Source organism: Emydura macquarii, unplaced genomic scaffold, assembly GCF_026122565.2.
Source record: "Emydura macquarii macquarii isolate MOO-44397 ecotype Brisbane River unplaced genomic scaffold, CSIRO-AGI_Emac_v2 contig_2013, whole genome shotgun sequence".
Classification (NCBI taxonomy): domain Eukaryota; kingdom Metazoa; phylum Chordata; order Testudines; family Chelidae; genus Emydura; species Emydura macquarii.
The window spans coordinates 96,315-120,456 of record NW_027132150.1 but is presented as its reverse complement, the minus strand read 5'-3'; the positions used below and the strand labels follow the sequence as shown (position 1 = coordinate 120,456).

The window sequence follows — 24,142 nt, the reverse complement described above, 5'->3', positions numbered from 1 at the left end:
GCCGACATGGCGCCAAAGGGCCAGTGATCACGCTGGCTACCTCCACCTGCCCACAACCAAGATGGTGCTTTCATCTGCGGCCTTGTGGCTTCACGCCACTGCCAGTAACCAACATGGCCGCCAGGACTTCACGGGGAGATGGAGACGCACACCTCCCCCCCACCTTCCTGTGAGAGACCAACAGGGGGGCTGCCAGCTCGGCTGACAAGTCCTCTGTGGCGGGGGCCAGGCGCCAATGTGGCTGGCAACCCTGTGAGAGGGTGAGCCAGGCACCGCCAACCACCCCATGCCCAATGACCCACAGGGCAAAACCTTTGTGCCAATAACAAAGATGGCTGCCATCATGCCGCGAAGTGCCCACCCCCGCCCGTGCCAGTAACAAACATGGCCGACACCAGCGTTGGCCACTAACTAAGACGGGCGCCCGATGCGCCCCAGTCAAAAATGGCCGCCGCGGAGGCTTAAAACCAAGATAGGCCACCGTTTGCCAGTAAATAAGATGGCTGCTTTCTAGCCGACTATAACCAAGATGGCTGCTTTAAGGATACCCATAACCAAGATGGCCGCCGTACATAACGAAGATGGCTGCCCGACAAGCGGCACTATCCATTACCAAAATGGCCGCCCTGGACACGCACGCCCATAACCAAGATGGCCGTCGCTTGCCAGTACACATGATGGCGGCGGCGGATTCGCGGTGAGGGCAGAAACCGGACGTGTCCGTTCGTCCGTGTGTCCCCCCCTCCATCGAGAGACGCTGCCGGTGGCGGGGCTTCGCGGCAGAGTGTGAATCGCGCCGCCCGGCCCCGCTCCGCGGCTGACAGAGCAGGGCCAGGGAAGGGCGGCGGGGCCGGGCCGGGCCGGGCCGGGCCATGTCGGACACGTGGAGCTCGATCCAGGCCCACAAGAAGCAGCTGGACTCGCTGCGGGAGCGGCTGCAGCGGCGGCGGAAGCAGGATCCGCTGGGTGAGAAGGGTGGGGGGCAGCGGGGGGGGTCAAAGGGGAGGCGGGGGTCAAAGGGCACGAGGCGTGGCGGGCGGGGGTCAAAGGGCACGAGGCGGGGGTCAAAGGGCACGAGGCGGGCCGAGGCAGGGGGGTTGAGGGTCAAAGGGCACGAGGCGGGGAGGTTCAGGGGTCAATGGGGGTCAAAGGGCACGTGGGGGCAATAGTGGCACCAGCAGGATTCCCTGGGGGGGGGGGCTCGGGGGTGTCGCAGGGTCCCAGGGAAGTGGCACTGGAGGGGCTGGGGGCCGAGGCCGGGGGGTGTCAAAGGGCCCCAGGGATCTGGAGCTGGGCGGGCAGCAGGAGCGGTGCTGGTTGGGGGTCGGGGCAGGCCGGATCCCTGGCGGCGAGGTCCAGGGGCTCTGCAGGACCATGGCGGGGCGCAGGAGGTGGGCACGGGGCAGCCCGGGACTCTGGGGCGAGGGGACCAGGGACCAGGAGGGGGGCGCAGCAGCGGCAGAAGCAGGCGCCCTGTGGTGGGGTCAGAGGTAAAAGGGCGCGGGGGGCAGGGAGCGCAGGGGGGCCCCGCAGGATCCTGGGGCATCAGCGGGGGCCAGGGGCACAGCGGGGCGGCTGGAGGAGCCAAGGACACTGGGGTGTCGCCGCGTCTGCAGCAGAGGCCCCAGCAGGACCCACTGGCCAAGCGGCAGCGGAGGTGGGGCAGGACGGATTGTCCGGAGGTGGGGGGAGACGTTGCCTGCAGTGCGTGGGGCGGGGGGCACCTGGTGCCAGGGCAGGGCAGGGCGTGGGGAGTCGCCCTGGGGACCCAGCCATCGTCAGCGTCGCCCTGTCTCTCTGCCCGCTCACCTCCCCAGACCTCAGGAACCCAGAGCTGGCCTCGCCCTTCCGCAGCGACAGCCCGGTGCCCGCCGCCTCCACGCCCGGCGCCGCCGCCCCGGAGCTGGCCACTGACCCCGAGCTGGAGAAGAGGCTCCTGCATCACCTCTCGGACCTGGGGCTGGCCCTGCCCACCGATGCCCTCTCCATCTGCCTGGCCATCTCCACGGTGAGAGCCCGATCCCTCTCCCTGCCCGCCGGCGCCACGGGGCCCGCTGGGCATTGGGGTAACGCCCTCTCTGTCCCCACTGGCCCCGCCCCGTGACCCTGTCTGTCCCCCAGCCGGAGGCCCCCGTCACCCAGCGCAGCGTGGAGAGCCTGCTGCAGAAGTTCGCGGCGCAGGAGCTGATCGAGGTGCGCCGGGGGCTGCTGCAGGACGACGAGGAGCAGCCCACCCTGGTCACCTACGCCGACCACTCCAAGCTCTCGGCCATGATGGGCGCCGTGGCCGAGCGGAAGGGCCCTGCCGAGCCAGGCAGCGCTGGGGGCCAGAAACGCTGGGCGGAGCAGGACGCCGGGGGTGCCGTTCCTTCCCCGGCCGGCGCCACCCCCTGCGCCTCGGCCAGCTCGGAGCCAGCCAAGGAGCCGGCCAAGAAGTCTCGGAAGCAGGCGTCAGACCTGGACCTGGAGATCGAGAGCCTGCTGAGCCAGCAGTCCACGAAGGAGCAACAGAGCAAGAAGGTGCCAGCTGGACCCTGGGTTCCAGCCTCACCGTGGGCTGGGCGCCTAAAGACTGGGTCTGTCCCTGGCTCTGGGAGGGGGTGGGTGGGACAGTGGGGGCTGGGAGCCAGGACTCCTGGGTTCTGTCCCTGGCTCTGGGAGGGGGTGGGTGGGACAGTGGGGGCTGGGAGCCAGGACTCCTGGGTTCTGTCCCTGGCTCTGGGAGGGGGTGGGTGGGACAGTGGGGGCTGGGAGCCAGGACTCCCTGGCTCTGGGAGGGGAATGGGGTCTAGTGGGTTAGGGCAGGGGCGTGTTATATTAATTTTGATGGGAAAAAGCGGGCCCAGAGATTGGGTGACAGGGTCCCATTGACGCCACCAAACCATTAAATCCGGTTCAGGGTTTTGAGTGCGGGGACTCTGGCCGCCTACCACCACTATTCAAAATCTTCTTGACCTTTGATGAAAGAGACGGAAAAAGGAGGAGAAACAGGGCGTTGGAACTGTTCAGACTAAAGCCGTGCTCGATGCTTCCCGGTATCCCTTCTCCCCTTTTCCACGAGCTGGAGAGAGTTTGCAGAAGGAACCCGCCATGTCTTCCGCTCTCGTCGATGGTGCTCGAGGGGCAGTCGCTGTCCTCAGGGAGCAGGGGAGCAGTTGAGCTGGGCTGTCACTGATCCTGCTTTTTTTAAAACTAAGGAGACGCAGCAGCGGAGAGCAACGAACAGCAAAGATGGAGAATGCAGCCTCTGTCTTTGTTGCTCATTCCCGCTTGTAACCTCGCTGCTGGAGAAACACGGGCCAGGACGTGCCCTGATCAGCCACGCCACAACTGGCTGTGGTCCCGATTGAGCTGGAGCCGGTGGGGGCAGCGACGTCAGTGGGTCCCTCCCTCTTGGCCAGGCCAGGCCACCTGGAGTCACTCTGTTTTTTAAGGACCGTGAAGGGTGGAACAGCCTGTCCCGTGGGTATTCATTTACCAGCCGTGAGCTTAGCTCAGACGTGGGTGGGATCAGAGACCCGTAGGGCATGTCTCCTCTTCACACCTCGTTAACGTTTAGTAACGGTCATTAGGACAATATATGGACCTTGACTCACTTCCCAGTGGTTGGAGTAGGCCTGCTAGACCCCACAGAGGACTGGCAGGGGCATGGGGGGAAGGGACCCCCGGACTCCTGGGTCCTTCTCACTGCTCTCAACCCACCCAGGTGAGCCAGGAGATCCTGGAGCTGCTGAACACAACCACGGCCAAGGAGCAGTCGATTGTGGAGAAGTTCCGCTCGCGCGGCCGCGCCCAGGTGCAGGAGTTCTGCGACTACGGCACCAAGGAGGAGTGCATGAAAGCCACCGATGCCGAGCGGCCCTGCCGCAAACTGCACTTCAGGTGAGAGGGGGCCGGGAGCCCGGAGTCCTGGTTCTGTCCAGTTCTGGGAGGGAGCGGGGTCTCATGGTTAGAGCAGCGGGAGCTGGGACTCCTGGGTTCTGTCCCTGGCTCTGGGAAGTGAGTGGGGTCTGGTGGGTTAGAGCAGGGGGGGCTGGGAGCCAGGACTCCTGGGTTCTGTCCCTGGCTGTGGGAGGGGAGCAGGGTCTGGTGGGTTAGAGTGGGGGGGCGACAGACTGGGACTGGGACTCCTGGGTTCTGGCTCTGGGAAGGTAGTGGGGTCTGGTGGGTTAGAGCAGGGGGGGCTGGGAGCCAGGACTCCTGGGTTCTGTCCCTGGCTGTCGGAGGGGAGCGGTGTCTAGTGGTTAGAGCAGCAGGAGCTGGGACTCCTGGGTTCTGTCCCTGGCTCTGGGAGGGGAGTGGGGTCTGGTGGGTTAGAGTCATGGGGGGGACGGTCTGGGACTGGGATTCCTGGGTTCTGGCTGGGGGAGGGGAGTGGGGTCTGGTGGGTTAGAGTGGGGGGGCTGGGAGCCAGGACTCCTGGGTTCTGTGATCTGGCAGGGGGAGGGGCGGGGCAGGTTGGACACCCAGACTCCCGGGTTCCATGCCCGTCTTCCCCCGCTCTCCTCCCAGGCGCATCATTAACAAGCACACGGACGAGTCTCTGGGCGACTGCTCCTTCCTCAACACCTGCTTCCACATGGACACCTGCAAGTACGTGCACTACGAGATCGACGCCTGTGCCGACCCGGACACCCCCGGGGGCCGCGAACACAACCCTGGCCAGGAGCTGGCGCTGCCCCAGGCGGTGGGCGGGGACCCCAGCATCGACCGCCTCTTCCCCCCGCAGGTGTCTGGGAGTGGGGGAATCGAGGGGGGAGCGCCTGGGGGCGTTGGGCGGATCCGGGCGGGGTTGGGGGAAAGGTTATACAGGACACAGGGGTGGGAGCTCTGGGGAAGGGGGCAGGGGGCTCTGTGGGCGGGGTGTGGGGTGATGGGGGGCTCTGGGCTCTGTCTGACACCCACCCGCCCCAATGGATCCGCCGTGACGTCTGCGGGCTGGGAGGGGGCCGGGCAGACGTTGCGGGCTGGAGGCAGGTGTGGTTGGGGGTTGCTGGAGAACACGTTGCAGGGGGGCTCTGGCCTGAATTACAGGGTGTGGGCTGTCGGATCTCTGGGGCGGCTTGCAGAGCGTGGGGAGCTGAGGCTCTGGGGGTCGCAGTAGGGCAAGGGGGGGGCTCTGACACACCCTATCACTGCGGCTCTGAGATCAGCATGCCCAGGACGTTTTTCTGCGGGGTTGGGTCGCTGGGGGACGTCTCCTGGGGGGGTTGTGGTTTCGGGCTGACACCCTTCCCCGCAGTGGATCTGCTGTGACATCCGCTACCTGGACGTCAGCATCCTGGGCAAGTTTGCGGTGGTCATGGCCGACCCGCCCTGGGACATCCACATGGAGCTGCCCTACGGCACGCTGACGGACGACGAGATGCGGCGCCTCAACATCCCCGTGCTCCAGGACGAAGGGTTCCTCTTCCTCTGGGTCACCGGCCGGTAGGGGGCGGGTCCTGGGGCACTGGCTGGGGGGTCCTGGGGTGGGATGAGCTACGGGACAAGAGGTGGTGGGGGGGTTGCTGCATGGCATGGCCATGGGGGATCTCTGCATCGGGATTTCCGGGGCGGTTGCTATGGGGAATCCCTAGGACAGGCTGCCGGGGGCTCAGCATCTCACCCCCCACCTGCTCTCCCCACAGGGCCATGGAGCTGGGACGTGAGTGCCTCAATCTCTGGGGGTGAGTCTCTGCCGCCCCCCCAACAACCCCCGTTACGCTGCCCACTCTGGCCCAGGCTCTAGCCCCCTTCTTCTCTCCCAGGTACGAGCGGGTGGATGAGATCATCTGGGTGAAAACCAACCAGCTGCAGCGAATCATCCGCACCGGCCGGACGGGACACTGGCTCAACCACGGCAAGGAGCACTGCCTGGTACGGGGGCAGCAGGGGGGGACCCCGCCTGGTACAGGGGGACAGTGGGGGGGGGGCTGGGTAGGACTCTTCCCAGGGCCTGGCTCAGCCGCTCTCTCTTTGGTGCAGGTGGGGGTCAAGGGGAGCCCCCAAGGCTTCAACCGGGGCCTGGACTGTGATGTCATCGTAGCAGAGGTGAGTTCAGCCCCTCCCCACGTCTCCCCCCCCCCAACACACACACAGGGAGAGGCCAGGGCGCCTTCCCTGCTCCCCATGGGCCCCCCCACGGCCTACTCCTCCTCTTGCAGGTCCGCTCCACCAGCCACAAGCCGGACGAGATCTACGGGATGATCGAGCGCCTTTCTCCCGGCACACGGAAGATCGAGCTGTTCGGGCGCCCCCACAACGTGCAGCCCAACTGGTGAGTGCCCCCCACCCGCCCTGACCGGCAGCTGCTGGGCCGCCTGGCCCCCGGCCGTCCGGCTTTCTAACCCTGCCCCCTCCCTTGGCCAGGATCACCCTGGGGAACCAGCTGGACGGCATCCACCTCCTGGATCCCGACGTGGTGGCCCAGTTCAAGCAGCGCTACCCCGACGGCGTCATCTCCAAGCCCAAGAACATGTAGGGCCCGCGGGGCCGGGCCAGGCCTTATTTTGTAATAAAACAAGGAAACGGACGCTGTGCCTCCGGCCCTGGGAGTGAGGGTCTCAGCGGGGAGGAATGGGCCTGTGTCCCCTCCCTCTGGGGCTAGACCAGCGCCAAGGGGCCGCTCAGCCCCTTCCCTTCCCTCGCTGCTCCAGTCTCCTCTGAACCCCCGGGCGGCAGCACCGGGCCCCCTGCAGGGAGCTAGCCGGGCCCCCTCCCCAATAAGCAGGTCACCAGGCCCAGCCAGCTCCAGCCCCTCCCAGTTTAATCAGATCCAACGGAACGGCCCCACAGACAAAGTCTGAGACGTCCCGGTGCCCCCCCCGCCCCCGCCGTCCCCTCAGTCCTCCACAGCCACCGCATGGGGCTCGCCCGCTGCCCCCAGGCTGAGTCCAGGCGCGCTGCAGCCCCAGGCGCGCAGAGTTCGGGGCCGGCTATTTCACAAAGACCACGTTGTTGCTGGAGTTGCGGGACGCCAGCCAGGCCAGAAACACATCCCTGCGAAGGGGAGAGAAAGCAGCGTCAGACGCAGCCGGCCAGGCCGGCACGGGGGCGTGACAGTGGCCAGGTCCCTGCCACCCGCTGACAGAGGGAAGCGTGAGGCTGAGCCGGCCGCTCCTGGGGGCGAGACGTGGGGGCACAGGGACCCCCCCCCCCCCTCACCTGCAGTGCTTGACGACACACTCGCTGCTGCAGTACTCGTTGTCCCACTCGCTGCTGGCCACAGGCGGGTTGTCGCAGCCGGAGCGCACGCAGCGGGGCCGGGGCGACAGCCCCACGGGCGACTCGGCCACCAGCTCCACGGCCATCTGCGTCGGAGAGTCCACCTGGGCGGGGGGGACAGTCACTGTGGGCGGGGGAGACGACCCGGCCCTGCCACCCCCAACCACCCAGCCCGCCCCACGCCCTCTGGGGGACCCCCCAGCAATGGATTTGCTGGGCCACGGCAGGCACCCTGTCCCTCCGCGCTCTGGGCTCGCCACCCACCTCCGGCACCACGTCGGCGGTGATCATCTCCACCGGCTCCGGGGAGCCCTGCGGCTCCGGGCTGGGCCGCTCGGGACTGGCCTCCTCCGGCCGCAGGGCGACCGGCTGGATCTGCAGGGCCGGCGGCGGCAGGATCTTGATCTGCAGGGGCGGGGGCTGCTGCTGCAGGTGGAGCCGCACCTTGGGCTGCTGCATGGCCTGCAGCGGTGGGGGGGGCTGCAGCACGGCCACCTGCTGGGCGGGGGGCTGGGGTGGGGGCATCTGCTGCAGGGGTGGGGGCTGGAGCCGGGGCAGCTGCATGGAGGAGGCGGCGGCGGCCGCGGCGGCGGCAGCCTGCAGCACCGAGCGGGTGACTATCTGGGTGGCGCCGGTGCCCAGCTGCAGCCCCCGGGAGGTGAAGGCAGAGGCGGGGATGACGGTCACCACGTTGCCCTGCGAGGTGACGGCCAGCGAGGAGGGCAGCATCTGCTTGGGGATGATGATCTTGGTGAAGCTGGGCTGCGCCGCTGGTGCCGGTGGAGAAGCGAGGGCCCCGGGAGCCGGCGCTGGCTGGGGGGCAACTGGCGGGGAGTCCAGAACCGGGCAGGGGGCAGGAGGCGTGGGGGAGGGCGAGGGGGCAGCTGGGGCGGGGGCTGGCGCTGGCTGGGAAGCAGCCGGGGGCGGCCCCGGGGCGAGGTCCAGCTCAGCCATCTCTGCTGTCGTCTGCGAAGGGGGAGACAGGAGGGGGAAGGTTAGACAACGGAAAGTGGCACCGGCCCAGACCCCGCCGGGGGCCCCGCACTGTGCAGAGCTGACGGTGCCCGGGGAGAGTGGCAGAGCGCAGCCGGGGACCCCAGCCGGGGGGGAGAAGCTGGGGCCTGCAGGCAGCTTGCTACAGTTTTGCTGCCCTTCCTCGGCCGTTTGCTCCAACCCTCCTCCTCCCGCTCTGCTGAGCCCAGCCCGCCTTCAGAGCCACAGGGCATGGCCAGGCCACTTGCTGCCAGCCCCTTCCCTTGGCCCGGGTTTGGCCGCTCTGTGGGGCAGGGTCCATACAGCGCCCAGGGCAGTGGGGCCCCGTTCCTGGCTGGCCCTTTGTGCTACAGGAACACACCTGAGATGCAAGAAGGGATGGAGACAGACAGACAGGCGGGGACACGGATCGGGGCGAGGGGCTCCATGGCTCTGCCAGCGCCTGCCTATGGGGCTGCACTGACCCAGCCAGAGCTGGTGAGTATCCTGCTGCGGATGGGCGGAGCTGGAGAGTGGGTCCCAGACATGGCAGGCAGATAGGAGCAGACCAAGCCGGCTGTGGCGGGGGGAAGGGGGCCTGGCCCCCTTACCTGACACACCTGGATGGCCCGATAGGCTGCCAGCGCCTTCAGATACTCCTTCTTCGCCGCCTCCGTCTTCCGCTTGTAAACCTGGGAAGGCAGGTCGGGGAGTCAGCAGCGACACCCGGCGCTCCCACTGCCCTGCTTCCAGCCCCCCACACTCCTTCCATCCCGTTCCCCTGCCCCTTGTCCCTCACCACCACAGTCCCAGCCCCCCACACTCCTTCCATCCTGTTCCCCAGCTCCTGCCCCTTGTCCCTCACCACCACAGTCCCAGCCCCCCACACTCCTTCCATCCCGTTCCCCTGCCCCTTGTCCCTCACCACCAGTCCCACATCTCATCCTTTCTGCTCCCCCACAACCCCCCCCACACACACACCTGTTTCTGCTCCTCGCCCAGGCTGTCCCACATAGAGGCCACGATCTTGGACACCTCCCCAAAGGTGGCGTTGGGGTTCTGGCCCTTGATGGCAGCCTGCGTGTCACGGAAGAACAGGGCGTAGGCCGAGACCGGCTTCTGCGGCTCGTTCGGGTCCTTCTTCTTCTTCTGCTTCTTGGGAGGCTTCTGCTTCCGCCCCGCGTCCAGCACCACAGGCGCTGCCTTCTGGGCCGGCACCTGCTGCAGGAGAGACAGACCTTGCCTTCAGCAGCAGGCGAGTGGAGGACAGGGGTGCCGGCCCGGGGGCGTCGGCAGAGCTGAGGGAGGGGGAGGGGGGCATTTGTCATTGGTTAACATCAGTGTGTCAAAATCATCCTAATTCAGGTCAGCTAGGCCATGGCGGGTACTGCTAGAAAGGCTGTAATGTGCTGAGTGAGATGATAGCACGGATGTGCCTGTGCTGTACGTGACACGGAAGTTATGGACGTCTTTAATACAGCTGTGTTTCTGGGACACACCCCAGACAGAGGCGGCAGGACGATAGCCTGCTTGATGGCCCATCGAAACCTTCACAGATGCAAAGGGCCCAGGAGGCAACTCAAGGCATAGCTGAGGAGTTACCAGGACTGGCCCATGTGACTCGGGACTCCATTATAACATCCCCCAGACAGCAGGGCCAGGGGTAGCTAAGCCAGTGGTTTTTGTCTTTGTTCCTGTCCAGCTACAGACACACGCCTGCCTCTGGCTCAGTTCACTTGCAACTGAACCCAAGGACTGAGACCCACCCAGATACTGGATGTGCGCCAGAGGAACTGGACAAGCTGCAACTCCACAATTCTCCTAGAGACTGGCTGTACCTGGACTTCCAATCACTTGTATGTGTCTGATTTGCTTTGACCCTTTAACATTTCTCTCATGGTTTGTTCCTTTCTTTTTATAATAAACCGTTAGTGTTAGTTACTGAAGGGTTGGCTGGCAGCGTGGGATTCTGGGTAAGATCCAAACTCACATTGCTCTGGTGCTGTGGCTGACCCCGTGGGGTCAGAGGGAACCTTTGTAGTAAAGAGCAGAGAGTTTAAAGAACTGGTCTCTCTACTGGACCTGGTGCTGATTTGGGAGCCCGAGGCTGGAATGCAGTGAAGGGGCTCTGTGTGTTTGTGGACTGGCTTCTGTGGGGGTTCAGAAGCGCAGTTTGTGGCTGGTTGGGAAGCCGGGCTTCAGTGTCACCCACCAGTGCTGGGAGACTCTGCTCTCCGTTTGCAGCCTGCCCTGACCTTGGCATTCTCAGGGGGCTGTCCTGGGCACGGGACGGGTCACAGCATCTCACCCGTCTGAACTCCTCAGCCTCTTCCTCCTGCAGGGAGCTGGTGGGCGAGGGCGTGGTGGAGAGCCGCTCCTCGGGCGACTGGGCGGGGGGCGGCAGAATGGACCCGCCCCCCAGGCTCAGGCCCAGTTGGGAGCTGAGCTCCGACTGGTCGATGGTGGTCAGCTGGCTGTGACCCACCAGGCCCCCGGGGCTCATGGGCACGTCGATGGTGACGGGCGGGTTGGCGCTGTACTGGGTGCCCAGGGAGTGATCCAGGTCCTGGGGGGAGGGGGAAGACAGAAAGCTGGGGGCTTGGCACAAGACAGCACGGCCCCGCGCATAAGGCCCCAGGCAGAACCAACCCCCTGCAGAATGCTGCCAAGTGCTGGAGGGCAGCACCCCCAGCCCTCCCCGCCAAGGCCTGTGGGGCACAGCCCCCACCCCCAGCCAGGGGCACCCCGGCACTTCCACCCCCAGCAGGGCCCCAGGGGACACAGGCTCTCCCCTACCCCACCAGCCAGGCAACCCAGCCCGCCCCCTCCATGTCCCCGGGTGCCCTCCTTTGCCCCCTCACCATGGCCAGCCCCCAGCCAGGAGCCCGCCGCCCTGCTCCATTAGGCCGTGGTTCATGCCCACCGGCATGTCAAGGGCCTGCACGCCGTACTGGGCGGAGAAGCCGGCGTCGGACGCGCTGCTGGGGTCGCCCAGGTCATCAAAGTGCCCCACCACGTCGGAGACGGCCAGCGAGGGGTCGGCGTCCAGAGAGATGGGCGGAATCTCAAACTCCTCATCCCCCAGGCTGGGCGTGTGGAACGTCTGGCGAGAAGTAAGAGACCATGCCACCCTGGCCAGGGCCCATCACCCCGGTGCCCCCCGCTGCCTCTTCACCGGCCAGGGCCCAGCCCCCAGCCCCTTGGTGATCCACAGGATCTGTGCCACGCGCCCCCTTTTAAACCGTCCTTCACTGGGCCAGAGCCCCAGGGGGTCCCACTCTTCCTTCAGGGTCACGCCTCCTTGCCCCACTGCGGCCGCGTCCTGCTCAGAGACGTTTGCTCCGCCGCTGGGACTAAGGCGCCTGCCTAGGGGCATCGGCCGTGTCCCCAGGTAGCCTTTCCAAACTGAGCCGGGGTTAGAAGCCAGCCGGGTCCCAGCATGGCCCAGGCCTCAGGTCAGCACAGAGAAGCAAAGGACCGTGGCCCGTCCTGGCCGAGCCCCAGCTCCCCGGAGCAAAGCTGCTTAAGGAACTGGCTTGGTTTCCTCTTTCTGCCTCTGCGTGTGTCTCGGTCCCTGTCCTGGGTCCTCCTCTGGCAGAGGCCGCCCTGCTCAGCTCCCCGCGGTCTCTGTGGGGTTCCCATGGTCTCCCTATCCTCCCTGGGAGCATTCAACCCCTTCTCCCCCACTGGAGAGCCAACCCTAGTCCAGTCAGTCGCTGCCAGGCGCGTGGTTCATAAAAACATCACAGAACGTTCCCAAGCTGTCACACCCCACCACTGGGCCAGCCCCATAGCCCTGTCACCCGCCAAGCAGGGCTCCCCACCTCCCATCAAGGACCCAGCCCACAACAGCCTGGTGTCTTCCTCATTGCCTGAGCCATTCCCCAATGATGGGCCCAATCGCCCTGCCCCTGGTTCCCCACAGGACCCCTGACCCCCCGAGCACTCATCACCTCAGCGTTGGCCTCCCCCCGATTCCCAGTTGGTACATCCAAGCCAAGGGCCTATTCCACCCAGGCCTCCCAGCAGGACCCTGTCCAAAGAGTGGTTCTTCCCCCTCCCTCCCAACACCAGCCCCCAGTCGGGGGGACCTCCTGCCCCAAACCCATCTCGCTGTCACCTCCCGTTTGTTGTCCCCCCCCCGCACCGCAACGCTGCCTCACCTCCGCCCCGGTCAGGAAGGAATGAGCCGGCTCAGTGATGGCCAGGTAATTGTCGTTTCCTCCAGGGAACTGTGAGGAAGAGAAGGGGAGACGTGGGGAGGGAGCAGATTTCCCGCCCCGCCACTCACTGACTGAGCCCATCTGATCACAGGCCAGCCTGTGTCCCTGGCCTCTCAGCACAGGCCCTTCACTATGGAATTCAGTCCTGTCCACACTGAGTGACGGGCACCTGGCCGAGGCAGCAGCGAGGGGCAAATACCGGCCCTTGTGATCTGAGGCGGGGCCTTTCAAAGGAACGTCAGTGGGACTTCCAGGCAGGCTTGGCCTAGACCCAGCACCCGTGCCAGCCTCAGCTACGCGCGTGAGAACCAGTGGCTGGAAGCTGAACCAGACAGATTCCGCTTGGAAATCAGGCCCAGTGTTTTAACAACGAGAGCAATGAAGCATCTGGACAAAGTCCCGAGAGAAATGGTGCATTGGGAGGAGACATATATCGAAGATCGCCAGGCATAGGACTGCCAGGAGAGACAGCACGAAACCGGTATAAAAGATGACACCAGAAGAGCTTGTTTCACTTCCCCGCCACACACCCTTTTACACCAGTAAAGCTGCCAGTGTGCAGCGGGTGGGGCCAAGACGCCAACATGTTTAAGTGTAGACACGACCTGACTGGCACCCTTTTACCCCTCGAGCTGGCCTAGGGATATGGGATTTCAGCCTGACGCTCCCCCTCTCCCCCCACCCACCAGAGCCACGCGGCTCTCTCTGAAGAGGGGATTTCATGCACGCTCTGTCCAACGGCTGCGAGCTGGCCTGTGGATGCTTAAACCGGCATCATCTGCGCCGCTCCGTTGACAGGCGCGAGTCACACAGACCCGGCCAGTTTCACGCCAGCGGGAAGCAGGTGCTGGTTTTGTGTCCAGAGCGAAAGGAGCCGCCTGTGTCACGATCCAGCCCCGTCATTGCTTTGGTGTCAGGCCTTGTCCACACGGGCACAGGAAACGGCGCGGCTCAGCTGGCGATGCTGCCCTAGCGCGGACGTGGCTGACACCAGCCCGGGCCGGTCCCACGCTGGCGCGAGCGACTGCCTGTGTAACCCCACGGGGGTCCCGGCGCCGTCAGCGGGGGGAGGGGGGACACGCACCGTCTTGGCAAAACCCTCACGCGCAAAACAGGCCTGAACCTGTGACTTCAACGTCTCCCCAACCAGCCCCCCCCCACAATCAGCCCCACCCCCCACAACTACCCCCTCAACCGGCCCCACCCCCAACCGCACCCCACAACCGGCCCCAGCCAGCCCCCCAGCCCCACTGCCACCCACTACCAGCCCCCCCCAATTACCCCTCCCAACCAGCCCCCCCACTGCCCCTCCAACCAGCCCCCCCCACAACCAGCCCCAGCCAGCCCCCCCCACAACCAGCCCCAGCCAGCCCCCCAACTACTCCCCACCCCCCACTGCCCCCCACAACCAGCCCCACACACGCCCACTACCACCCCCCCCTCACCTCCATGGTCTCAGCCGACGCCGCCGGACAGGCGGCTAGAGCCGTGAGCGGCCCCCGGCCCGGCTCGACGAGCTTCCACCGGAAGCAGAACCCGGAACCCGCCCCCTGCCGGCCCGTGCCTCTGCGGGCTGCTTCTGGTCCAAGCCCGGCTGTGTCGGGGACCAGCGAGGCGGGCGGGCGGGCGGCCCTGGGCACAGCGGAGTGGGGAGCTGGGGGCTAAAGTGGCCCCCCGGCTTGCCAGCCAGCGAGCTGAGCTCTGCAAGAGCTAGAGCGGCGCGGAACCGGAAGTAGGGCATAGAGTAGGCGCTCGGTCAGGCTAGAGCGGCGCCGGAAGTGGGCCATAGAGTAGGCGCTGGACGAGGATAGAGCGTCACCGGAAGTGGAGTATAGAGTAGGCGATGGCCGAGGATAGAGTGACGCCGGAAGAGGGCCATAGAGTAGGCCTCGGCCAGGCTAGAGCGGCGCCGGAAGTAGAGTAGTAGAGACAGCCCGAGGTGGGGATAGAGCGGCACCACCAGCTGTAGAGCAGTAGAGATGCCTGGGAGGGGCTAGAGAGGCCCTTGGCGGATCTGGTTGAGGCATCATGTCTTATGCCTACCTCTTCAAATACATCATCATCGGGGACACCGGTACGGGGGGGAGGGGCTCCCCCGACACCGGCCCGCACCCCCGCCCCGCCCCCACCGACCCCACCCCCACCCCCACCCTGGGCGCGGGGTCCCGGCGCCGGGGCTGAGCCTTCCCTTCTGTGCCCGCAGGTGTCGGCAAGTCCTGCCTGCTGCTGCAGTTCACCGACAAGCGCTTCCAGCCCGTGCACGACCTGACCATCGGTGCGCGCCGCCGCCGGGACGGGCCGCGGGAGTGCGGGGGGGGGCTGGGGACCGGGAGTGGGGGGCTCCGGGGGGCGCGGCGGGAGGGGGCGGTGGGGCTGCCCCGGGCGGGTGTCCGGCGCTGAGGCTGCGGCTCTCCGGCAGGGGTGGAGTTCGGCGCTCGCATGATCAGCATGGACAGCAAACCGATCAAGCTGCAGATCTGGGACACGGTGAGCCGGGCCGGGCGGGGGGAGTTGTGGGGCTGGGCGCCGTGGGGCCGGGCGCCGTGCTGGCAGGTGGAGCTGTGGGGGGGCAGGGGGCAGGCGTGGGGCCGGGGAACAGGACGACTGGGGCAATGGCAAGACGGAGGGGCCGGGTCGGGGGGGCCCGTGGGGGAGCTGGACCCGGGGGGTCCGTGGGGCCCGCGGAGAAGTGGGGCCCGGTGCGCGGCCGCGCTCATGCCCCTTCTCCCCGCCAGGCTGGGCAGGAGTCCTTCCGCTCCATCACCCGCTCCTACTACCGGGGCGCCGCCGGGGCGCTGCTGGTCTACGACATCACCAGGTAAGGGCAAGGGCGGGGATCCCTCGCCCCACACGCCCCACACGCCCCGTCCTCGCACACTCAGCGCCGGGGGTCCCCCCACCGAGCCTCCCAACCCGCTCTCTGCCCCGCAGGCGGGAGACCTTCAACCACCTGACCTCCTGGCTGGAGGACGCCAGGCAGCATTCCAGCTCCAACATGGTCATCATGCTCATCGGCAACAAGAGGTAGCGGGGGGCCGGGATCCACAGTGGGGGGCAATCCAGGCGTTCCAGGCCAGGTCCGTGGGGAGATCTGCTGTTTCTCATCTCCATGGGATGCAGGAACGTCTGTGCCCGGGGGTGCGGGGAAGGGGCTGACATCTGCAGGGCAGAATGGGGTGAGGGGATTCCCTCTGGCGGGGTGCAGGGATGCAGGGTGAAGTGTGCTCAGCCCGGCCAGGACAGGCTCCCTGCATGGCCCTTGAGGTAGGGGGAGTCACTGGGGCAGGACCCCTGCCCAGCCGCGCTCACCCCTCATCTCCCTGCAGTGACCTGGAGTCCCGGCGGGACGTGCAGAAAGCTGAAGGCGAGGCCTTCGCCCGGGAACACGGGCTGGTCTTCATGGAGACCTCAGCCAAGACGTCCACCAACGTCGAGGAGGTGACGGGGGAGGGGAGCTGGGGTCACGGCCCGGGACCGCGCACCCCCGTTCCCCTGTTTGCCCCATTCTTCTCTGTTCTGCCCGCCCCGTGCCCCTTCCCGTGCTCTCTGCTCAGCCAAGATGGCTGCCAGGGCCTGCACACCTGTTACACACGGGGTCCCCATGCGGAGGATCCACTCAGCGGGGCTGAGGGGTGCGCCTGGGAGCCCCATGGTGACCCTTCCTGCCTAGGGCAGCCTCCTGAGAATGCCAAGGTCAGGGCAGCTGTAAACGGAGAGCAGATTCTCCCTGCACTGGGGGGTGGCACTGAAGCCAGACTTCCCAACCAGCCACAAACTGCGCTTCTGATTCCCCACACAGGTTATCAAGAAGCCAGTGTATGAATCCCCACAGAAGCCAGTCCACAAACACACACAGCCCCTTCACTGCATTCCAGCTCCAGGCTCCCAAATCAGCACTGGTCCTGTAAGGAGACCAGTTCTTTAAACTCTCTGCTCTTTACTACAAAGGTTCCCTCTGACCCCACGGGGTCAGCCACAGCACCAGAGCAATGTGAGTTCGGATCTCACCCAAAATCCCACACTGCCAGCCAACCCTTTAGTAACTAACACTAAAGGTTTATTATAAAAAGAAACAAACCATGAGAGAAATGTTAAAGGATTAGAGCAATCAGATACGTACGAATGATTGAAAGTCCATGTACATCAGGTTTCTAGAAGAATTGTGGAGTTTGCAGGCTTATATAGTCCCACTGGTCTACATCCGGTACTTGGATGGGCCCCAGTCCTCTGTTTCACAGCTTCAGTGTAGTTGTAGATGAGCTGGTTCAGAGGTAGGTTGGTGGCTGAAGCTGAATCCCGACTGAAAGACAAAAATGGATTCCCAGGCCTTTGCCTTATATGTCCTCTGTCCTGGCCATGCTGCTTGTGGAATTTCACAGGAACCCAAATGGAGTCCAGAGTCACATGAGCAAGTCCTGGCGACTCATCAGGTGTATCCTTGGCTTCTCCCCCTGGGCCCCTGGCATCTGTGGATGTCTCAATGGGCCATTAAGCAGGCTGTAGTCCTGCCGCCATCCTGTCTGGGGTGTGTCTCAGACAGCACCATTTGAAATACGGCTGTATCAAATATATCCATAACTTGCATTCCACAACTAACACATGAACATAGGTATTGTCATCTTCCTCCGCACATCACAGCCTTTCTAACAGCACCTGACAGGGCGTATCTCACGTGAATGATTCTGATTTTGACACACTGATGTCAAACAATATACTAAATATACTAAATTTCCCCCCACCTCCCCCCCACCAATCCAGCCAGCGTGACACCCATCACCACCCACCATTACACAGGGAGAGGTCCTGGGGCAGGGGGAGATGCCCCTAGGCCTCCCTGGTCTCAGCCCCACATTGGTTGCATTTTCAGGCCTTCATTGACACTGCCAAGGAAATCTACAGGAAGATCCAGCAGGGGCTCTTTGACGTCAACAACGAGGTGAGCCGGAGCCCCTTACCCACCTACAGGGCCTTCTGGGTGGGGAGGCACCAGCTCTGCCATCCCACACACCTGGGTTCCCTCTTCCCGTCACGTGCTATGGGGTCTCCTAGGGTGACTGCCCCCATGCTGCTATCCCGGACGCCTGGCTCCCTTCCCCCAGGGGCTCTGTGAGATCGACTCAGGGTGCCGGTGTCCCAGCTCCGTGGGACCCATTTCTCACTCCCGCCTTTCCCGGCAGAGGATTGGAAATACCGGCCTGGAGGCCTGGGCCCATTCCCAGAGCCAGTCTCTTGGTGCACAGCTCCCTGGGCAGCCCCTGTCCTGTCCACATCTTGGTAATCTCCCCTCTCTCTTCTAGGCAAACGGCATCAAGATCGGGCCCCAGCAGCCGTCGGGCGCTGCCCTCGGCTCCCGCCACAGCCCCCAGGACTCGGGAGACAACTCAGGCTGCTGCTGAGCCCCTGGTGGCACCTTCTGGTGCTTGCCAGGGCCTCTGGGGTGGGGAGGACAGGGCCGTCACCCTCTGCTCCCCTAGGCCTGAGACCAGCCCGCTGCAGTCCCTGGGAGGGATGGTGGCTCCCCCCAGCTGAGTTGTGGAGGTGGGGTTGTCTCAGTGGCTCCTGTCCCAACCTCATGGAGGGAAACAGAGACCAGCTGGCTCGTACCTGGGGCCAGTTAAAGATCCTGCCCCAAACATTCCACCTTGTAAGTGGGGGGCTGGGGGCAGAGCCTGGGCTGGAGTCTTCCTTCTCCACCCCCCAGTCAGTGCCTTCTCGCTTCAGCTGCATCCCTTGCTGCCTGGGCCCCTTTCCCTGGGGCTTGTGGGTCCCAACTGGGGCCCCCCACCCAGTCTGTGTGTCTCCGGCCAGGTGCCTAGCCCCTTTCCCTCAGACTATATCGGCTTTTATACTGTACTCGCTCTCTGTGGCTCCGTGGCTCATTAAATGTGTGCATGTCTTCAGCCTGCACTCTCTGCTTCTCTGCTTATGGGAGCGCCATGGCATGGCCCTTCCCCACCTAAGCTGGGGAGAGAACCCAGGAGTCCTGGCTCCTACTCCCACACACTACATCCCAGAGCCCGGATAGAACCCAGCCCCCACTGCTCCAACCCACTAGCCCCCACTCGCCTCCCAGAGCTGGGGATGGAACCCAGGCGTCCTGGCTCCCACCCCCTCCTGCTGTACCCTCCTAGGCCGCACCACTTTTGGGAGATTTATTCTCTTCATCAGTGTGGGTGGGGCTGAGCTTTTCTAAGTTTCCTGGGGGATTCAGGCACCAAGTTCCCCATTCACTGGGCACCCGGTTCCCTTAGGAAGCTTTGAACATCTTGGCCCCCCATGTTTCTGGCCGCAGAGGGACAGGAGGGTGAACGTGCTGACAGCAGGGAGGCGCAGACACTGTGGTGATGGGACCGCAGATAATGTGCGGTACCCGGTGATGCCAGGGGAACATTTAACAGTCGGGGCTGGTACCAGCAAAGGCACCCAGCTCCTCACCTCTCTCAGCCCAGATCAGTGAGACTCACAGAGGGAACAGACACACCCCGAGTGTCCAACTTCTAAAGCCGAATCGGAGTCAGAGCCACGGTTTGTTCTGGCGTGGAGGTCAGAGTTGGAATTCAGGCATCGGTTGCATTAAACTGACACAACTTCCCCGTGTAGATGATACCTGAGGGGTTGTCTACTCAGGAAAGTTGATCTGGATTAACTTTTAAGGTGGACTCATTAAACTGCATCAGATCTCTGTGAGGATGCTTTTGTTATTTAGAGTTAAAGTGAGTGGAATTCAGTTTAGCTTCATTCACTTTGGAAACAAATCAGCTGAATTAGCATCACTTGAATTCCGACTTAGAGCATCTGTGCAGGGATTCAGTATGGCTCACTGGATCCAATTTAAATTCATTCCTCAGTGTCCCTAGGCAACAAGTCCTTAATATATTTTGAAGAGAGAAAATATTGCACATTTTTGTTTTGAAATTGTGGGGAAATTCCAACTTTCTCTCAACTTATTTTCCTGCTTTTTCTATGGGGAAAAGGGACTTTAAAGGATTTTTAAAGTTGGAGAATGTCTCTGTTTCTCCTGCGTTTCCATTTTCCCACTGGAAAAGTGAGAAAAAGGGTTTTAATAAAAAAGAAGTGACCATCTTCCTACGGTCATCTTTTTTTTTTTCCTCCAGTGAGATGAAAAAGGAGAGTAAAGGAATTTTAAAAAAAAAAAAAAAAGTGAGAGAAGGAAAAAACCCAGGAAATCCTAATATGTTTTTAAATTAAGCAAATATTTAACTTGTTTAGAAATACTCCATTGTGGAAAAAAGACACGTTTAGAGTTTCGTAACAAAAACCATTTCAAAGGTTTAAAAGTTGAAGGAACAAAAATTGTTCATTTTCTTTTGAAGCTTTCTGCAAAACAAAATCTCTTAAGTGCATGGGACAATTTCAAGTGTTGGCGTTGGTAAGGATGATCCCAACTTGCAAGCTTAGGGACTTGCACCGTCTCTTGCTAGCTACGTCTACGCTGCACCGGCTCTGCCAGCACAGCCCCAGGTGTCGGCATGCTCTCACGTTTTCTGCCAGTGTAGGAATATGACCTCACCAAATCATGAGCCCTCTTCTGTCAGCACTGCTGGGGGTTTGTTTGTTGGTATAGCTATGTTGTGAGGTGCTGTGTTTTGTTCACACACCCCATGAAGTGTAGACAAGGTCTTAGTGTCTCCTGGGACAGGACAGATTTGAGGGAGTCCAGCCCCAGAGGGAAGGCATCTGGGAGTTATGATTTTTGGGTTTATTTTAGAGTTTATTTTGGGGCAGGGTTTTGTGGGGGGTTTATTTTTAAAAAGAAAATGAGCAATTTTAATGTAATTCAAACATTTTGATTTTTCCCCCATTTCTGGGGGGTGGAGGAATCTAAACTTTTCTTTTTTCTAAATTAAAATGTATTTTGTTTGAGGCTGGGAAGTCTCCAGTTTCTGTGGTTTCCCCCTTTTCCCTGGGTGGTGGATTATGGAAACTTTGGAAAGTGTCAAATGTTTTCATTTCAGAATAGTGGGGGGAATTCCTCCTGCCCCTCACTTTTACAGCCCCTCCCCCTTTTACCAGGGAATAAAGGAAGAACTGGAGGAGAGAAGGAATTTCCCCACTATTTTTAGAATAATTTTTTTGACTTTGTTTAAAAAAAAACCAATAAATTTTTTTGTGGAAAGTGTCTTTGCTGAAGCACCATTTGTTTTATTAAAAAGCGTTTTTGGAGGGAAATCGGTTGAACTGTTCCAGGACTGAGAACCTCAGCTAGAGAATGCTTTCGTCACTGGGCTTAGTATGGACATTCAACTAGATGATGGCCAGGTATGAGAGAATGGGAGCTGTCTTGTGGCCGTTTCATAGACACTTCAGAGCTGCACTGGGCCATCTGGGTCTGAGCCGTGGCCCTGAAGGATGATGTGCACCCCGTAGGCTGGGTGGGCTGAGCCCCTGGGAAGCACATCGGCGACAAACGGGGGGAAATACATGGATCACAGAGGCTGATGTTTCTGGGCATCTCCCTGGAGAAAACCAATTTGACTGGTCACCCACTAAGTTGTCTGTCCTTCCCCCTGCAGTGTCTGTCTGTCCTGATCTTTCTCTCCCACCATTACATATCTCTACCTAGTGTCTGTGTCCGTTTTTCCACACTTTATACCCATCCTCCTACACAGCTGTTCTTTTATCTGCCTGCCTGTCCCACCATCCCTCCTCAGTCTGCCTGTCTCTCAGGGCTCCCTTGGTTCATATGTCACCCACAATCTGACTGGTGGGCAAACCCCTGCATGTCTCATAAACCCTGCCTAAATTGTGCCTGTTTTATCTGAATCCCACTGGAGCACAGTTCCCTGTGTAAAGTCGGGGTCCTGGCCCGGATTCTGCAGCCCTGAGGCCAGGGTGCTGTGCTGATGCAGCGGCCACAGATTGCAGAGCAGAAATGGAGCAAGACGAGCAGACTCTTAACCCTCCAGGAGCCCAGGATCGGGGCAGACAGCTTTGTTCCCTTGCCTGGTGCTTCTGAGCATGCCAATGCAGGGGGCAACATGGGGCAGAGACCCCAAAGAGTCCTGCAGGAGGCAATCGCTGCTGCAGGGTGTCCCCCCTCACTGAGAGAAACCCTGCTCCCAGCCAAAAGACCCCCAGGGACGTGGGAGCAACCTCTCTGCTCACTGCCCTGAAACTTCCTTAGCAGCTCCCAGAGCCTGGAAAGACTCCTAGACTTCGTGCCAGTCTACACGCGAACTCCGCATGTGGACATTCTTATTCCAGAAGGAGAGTGCCTGGTTCCTGTTTATCTTGAGGCCGGATCTACACGGGGAGTAACTGTACTACCTAGACCTTCAACTGGACTGACAAGCCCTCCGAGTATGAAGACGGTTTACACCAGCAAGGCTCTGCTTTTGCTGGCCCTGCCTGTACTAGAAACGTTTTTTTGGCATAGCTGCACCGGTGTAGCTGCGCCGGTAAATCCTCCTCGTGGAGACGCATTGTACGCCAGCAAAAGTGCTCCTGTGGACAATGGGGCTCGTACCAGCATAGCTATGTGGGTGACAAAATCACACCCCTAGCCGAAATAGCTCTGCCCGGGGAATCCAGGCCTCCAACTCTCTTACCCCCAGTGCCAGAGCTGCACCAGTAAAAGAGCAGCATTGCGGTGCAGCAGTGTCTACACTAGAAGTTTTTGCTGGCACACCTTTGGCAACCCTAACCCTGACCAGTTGTGGGTCAGGGATCGCAGTGCTTCACAACCCTGACCCATAAAGCTGTGCCGGCAAGCATCTGTAGTGTAGATAGAGTCGGAGGGTTTATGTACGTGTGTGGTTTTCCTGACTAACTTCACAAGTGAACACTCTTAGGGGTTGTCTGCATGGGTATGTTAATCCAGATTATGGCAGGGTGTGAACTGAAAGTGGAATGGTCATTCCAGAGTAACTCCCTGTGTAGATGCTCTTATTCTGGAATAAAGTCTTGATTACATGGGGGCGCTCAGAAAATATCATCGGGATTAAAGAGGTCAATTACAAAATAAAAGCACCAGATCCATGGAGTTTTGCAGAGTAAGTATTCTGCTTTAAATTCACAGCTTGCCTTGATCCAGATTAACATCTCCTAGAGAAGCCTAAGACTGCTCGCAGGAGTTAATCCAGAGCAACTCCTGGTGTAGAATAGCCTTTGAGAGTCTGAAATCCAGGATTAAAGCCATTTTGCTGTTTTGCAAAATGGGAATTAAAGGGTTAAAGTAAATTGTCTCCCGTGTTAATACACAGAAATATGGCTGGGGACAGCACCTCACACTCAGCGACCAGCTCTGACCCCTCCATGCCCCCACAGGGCCGGAGTGGGAAGGGGCTCTGCAGCAGGTGAGGGTCATAGAGGTATAAACTGCCCCATTCATCTCAGTGGGGTATTCAGCTTCCCCCGTTCCTTGGGTGCGCTACTTTCAAGGAAATTTACCAATGTGTATGGATGATATTCTGAAAACTGTAAGCAGTTCACTTATATTGCGGAGATGGGAGGGGGGGGGGGGGAGTGTCTCTGTCTCTGTCTCTGGAACTCCTTGACCACATTACTCCGGATTTGCAGCACACCACCTACCCCAGCTCCTGTCGGTTTTCAAGACAGTCTGAGTATGCCCACAGATTCCAGAGAACTTTGAATTAGCAGCTTTTTAACAAAAAGTTCTGCCTTTGAAGGGATTCCTCCACGCCCACTTTAAACTTCAACCACAGCAGGATAAAAAATCAAATTATGTGGAGGGGGAAGGGGTTGATCAATGTTTTTTAGCATTTCAGTTTTGCCAAATTTCATGATTTTATGGCAAGTCTTGGGCATTTTGTTTTAAAGCCCCCGCTCCTCCTGACTCTGATTCTGGCTTGCTGAGTGACCTTGAGCAGTTACTTCACGTTGCTGTGCCTCTGTTTCCCCATCTGGGGGATGGGTCACTTGACGATTACCTGTTCTGTTCATTCCCTCTGGGGCGTCGGGTGTTGGCCACTGTCGGAAGACAGGATACTGGGCTGGATGGACCATTGGTCTGACATCGTATAGCTGTTCTTATTTCTGAAATGGGGATAATGATTCTGGCCTGGTTTTGAAAGTGCTTTGAGATTAATACAGGTGAAAAGCAGTCAATAAAAACTAGAGATTATTATAACTGATTATCTGAGGTTCCTAGATTTCTTATTTTTTAAAGGGAGTTTCTGGCCCTGCTGTTTGACGAGACCACGGTTTTAAAACTCCATCCCAGTAATTTAAAAGCCAATCTCATGCCTATTGAATCCAATGCTGTGATTTTTAACCCTGATCCCATGAATTCTAGGCCGGATCCTCTGGTTTCTAAATCAGATCCCGTGATGTCTAAACCCAATCTTGTGATTTCTAACCCTGATCTCGTGATTCTAACCCCATCCTGTGATTTCTAACCCTGATCCCGTGATTCTAACCCCCATCCTGTGACTGTGGGGGGGGTGCTGACTCATTGTGGGGCTCGCCCTGTGGCCTGTGTCCCAGCTGGGCACTGGAGGGTGGGGGGTCATGAAAGGGTTAAATGGGGGTTACCCCCCATACACTCAGCATCCATCCCAAACCAAGATGGCTATGCCACATAGCTGTTCAGCCCACTGCCTGACTGTGAGGAGGGGGAGCATTATTCACGACCGGCTTCCAAAGGAGTGGAGGGGGGGGGGGAATAAATCCCACACACAATGAGATGGTGTAATTAAATTAGGATTATTTTAATTCAGGCATCACCCAGGACAGCCCCGCCCGGGCGAGGCCCCTTCCCT

The 24,142-nt window shown here is 61.0% G+C and overlaps 3 protein-coding genes across 4 annotated transcripts; 2 read left to right on the top strand and 1 right to left on the bottom strand.

Moving 5' to 3' along the window:
- The first annotated feature begins 752 nt into the window (after window positions 1–752).
- Window positions 753–7,217, top strand: METTL3 (methyltransferase 3, N6-adenosine-methyltransferase complex catalytic subunit). Of its 2 annotated transcripts, none has more exons than XM_067558411.1 (11): window positions 753–966; window positions 1,818–2,008; window positions 2,122–2,520; window positions 3,707–3,882; window positions 4,513–4,729; window positions 5,243–5,430; window positions 5,631–5,669; window positions 5,751–5,859; window positions 5,968–6,033; window positions 6,147–6,259; window positions 6,352–7,217. In XM_067558411.1, the coding sequence occupies exons 1-11, from the start codon at window positions 873–875 to the stop codon at window positions 6,461–6,463; spliced, it is 1,704 nt and encodes a 567-aa protein (XP_067414512.1). In that variant the 5' UTR covers window positions 753–872; the 3' UTR covers window positions 6,464–7,217. The 2 variants fall into 2 exon arrangements, with proteins under 2 accessions (XP_067414512.1, XP_067414513.1); XM_067558412.1 differs by lacking the exon at window positions 753–966 and adding an exon at window positions 1,277–1,391.
- Window positions 6,793–13,901, bottom strand: TOX4 (TOX high mobility group box family member 4). Its single transcript, XM_067558413.1, has 9 exons — window positions 13,847–13,901; window positions 12,342–12,410; window positions 11,040–11,281; window positions 10,487–10,769; window positions 9,160–9,399; window positions 8,790–8,870; window positions 7,471–8,172; window positions 7,147–7,310; window positions 6,793–6,981 (listed from the first exon to the last, which is right to left on the bottom strand). Exons 1-9 carry the CDS (start codon window positions 13,850–13,852, stop codon window positions 6,918–6,920), a joined length of 1,851 nt encoding a protein of 616 aa, XP_067414514.1. The 5' UTR covers window positions 13,853–13,901; the 3' UTR covers window positions 6,793–6,917.
- Window positions 13,902–14,332: 431 nt separating this feature from the next.
- On the top strand, window positions 14,333–20,541 carry RAB2B (RAB2B, member RAS oncogene family). The gene is made up of 8 exons (XM_067558410.1): window positions 14,333–14,475; window positions 14,605–14,676; window positions 14,821–14,888; window positions 15,137–15,219; window positions 15,333–15,425; window positions 15,728–15,839; window positions 17,269–17,337; window positions 17,699–20,541. The coding sequence occupies exons 1-8, from the start codon at window positions 14,430–14,432 to the stop codon at window positions 17,795–17,797; spliced, it is 642 nt and encodes a 213-aa protein (XP_067414511.1). The 5' UTR covers window positions 14,333–14,429; the 3' UTR covers window positions 17,798–20,541.
- Window positions 20,542–24,142: the final 3,601 nt, after the last annotated feature.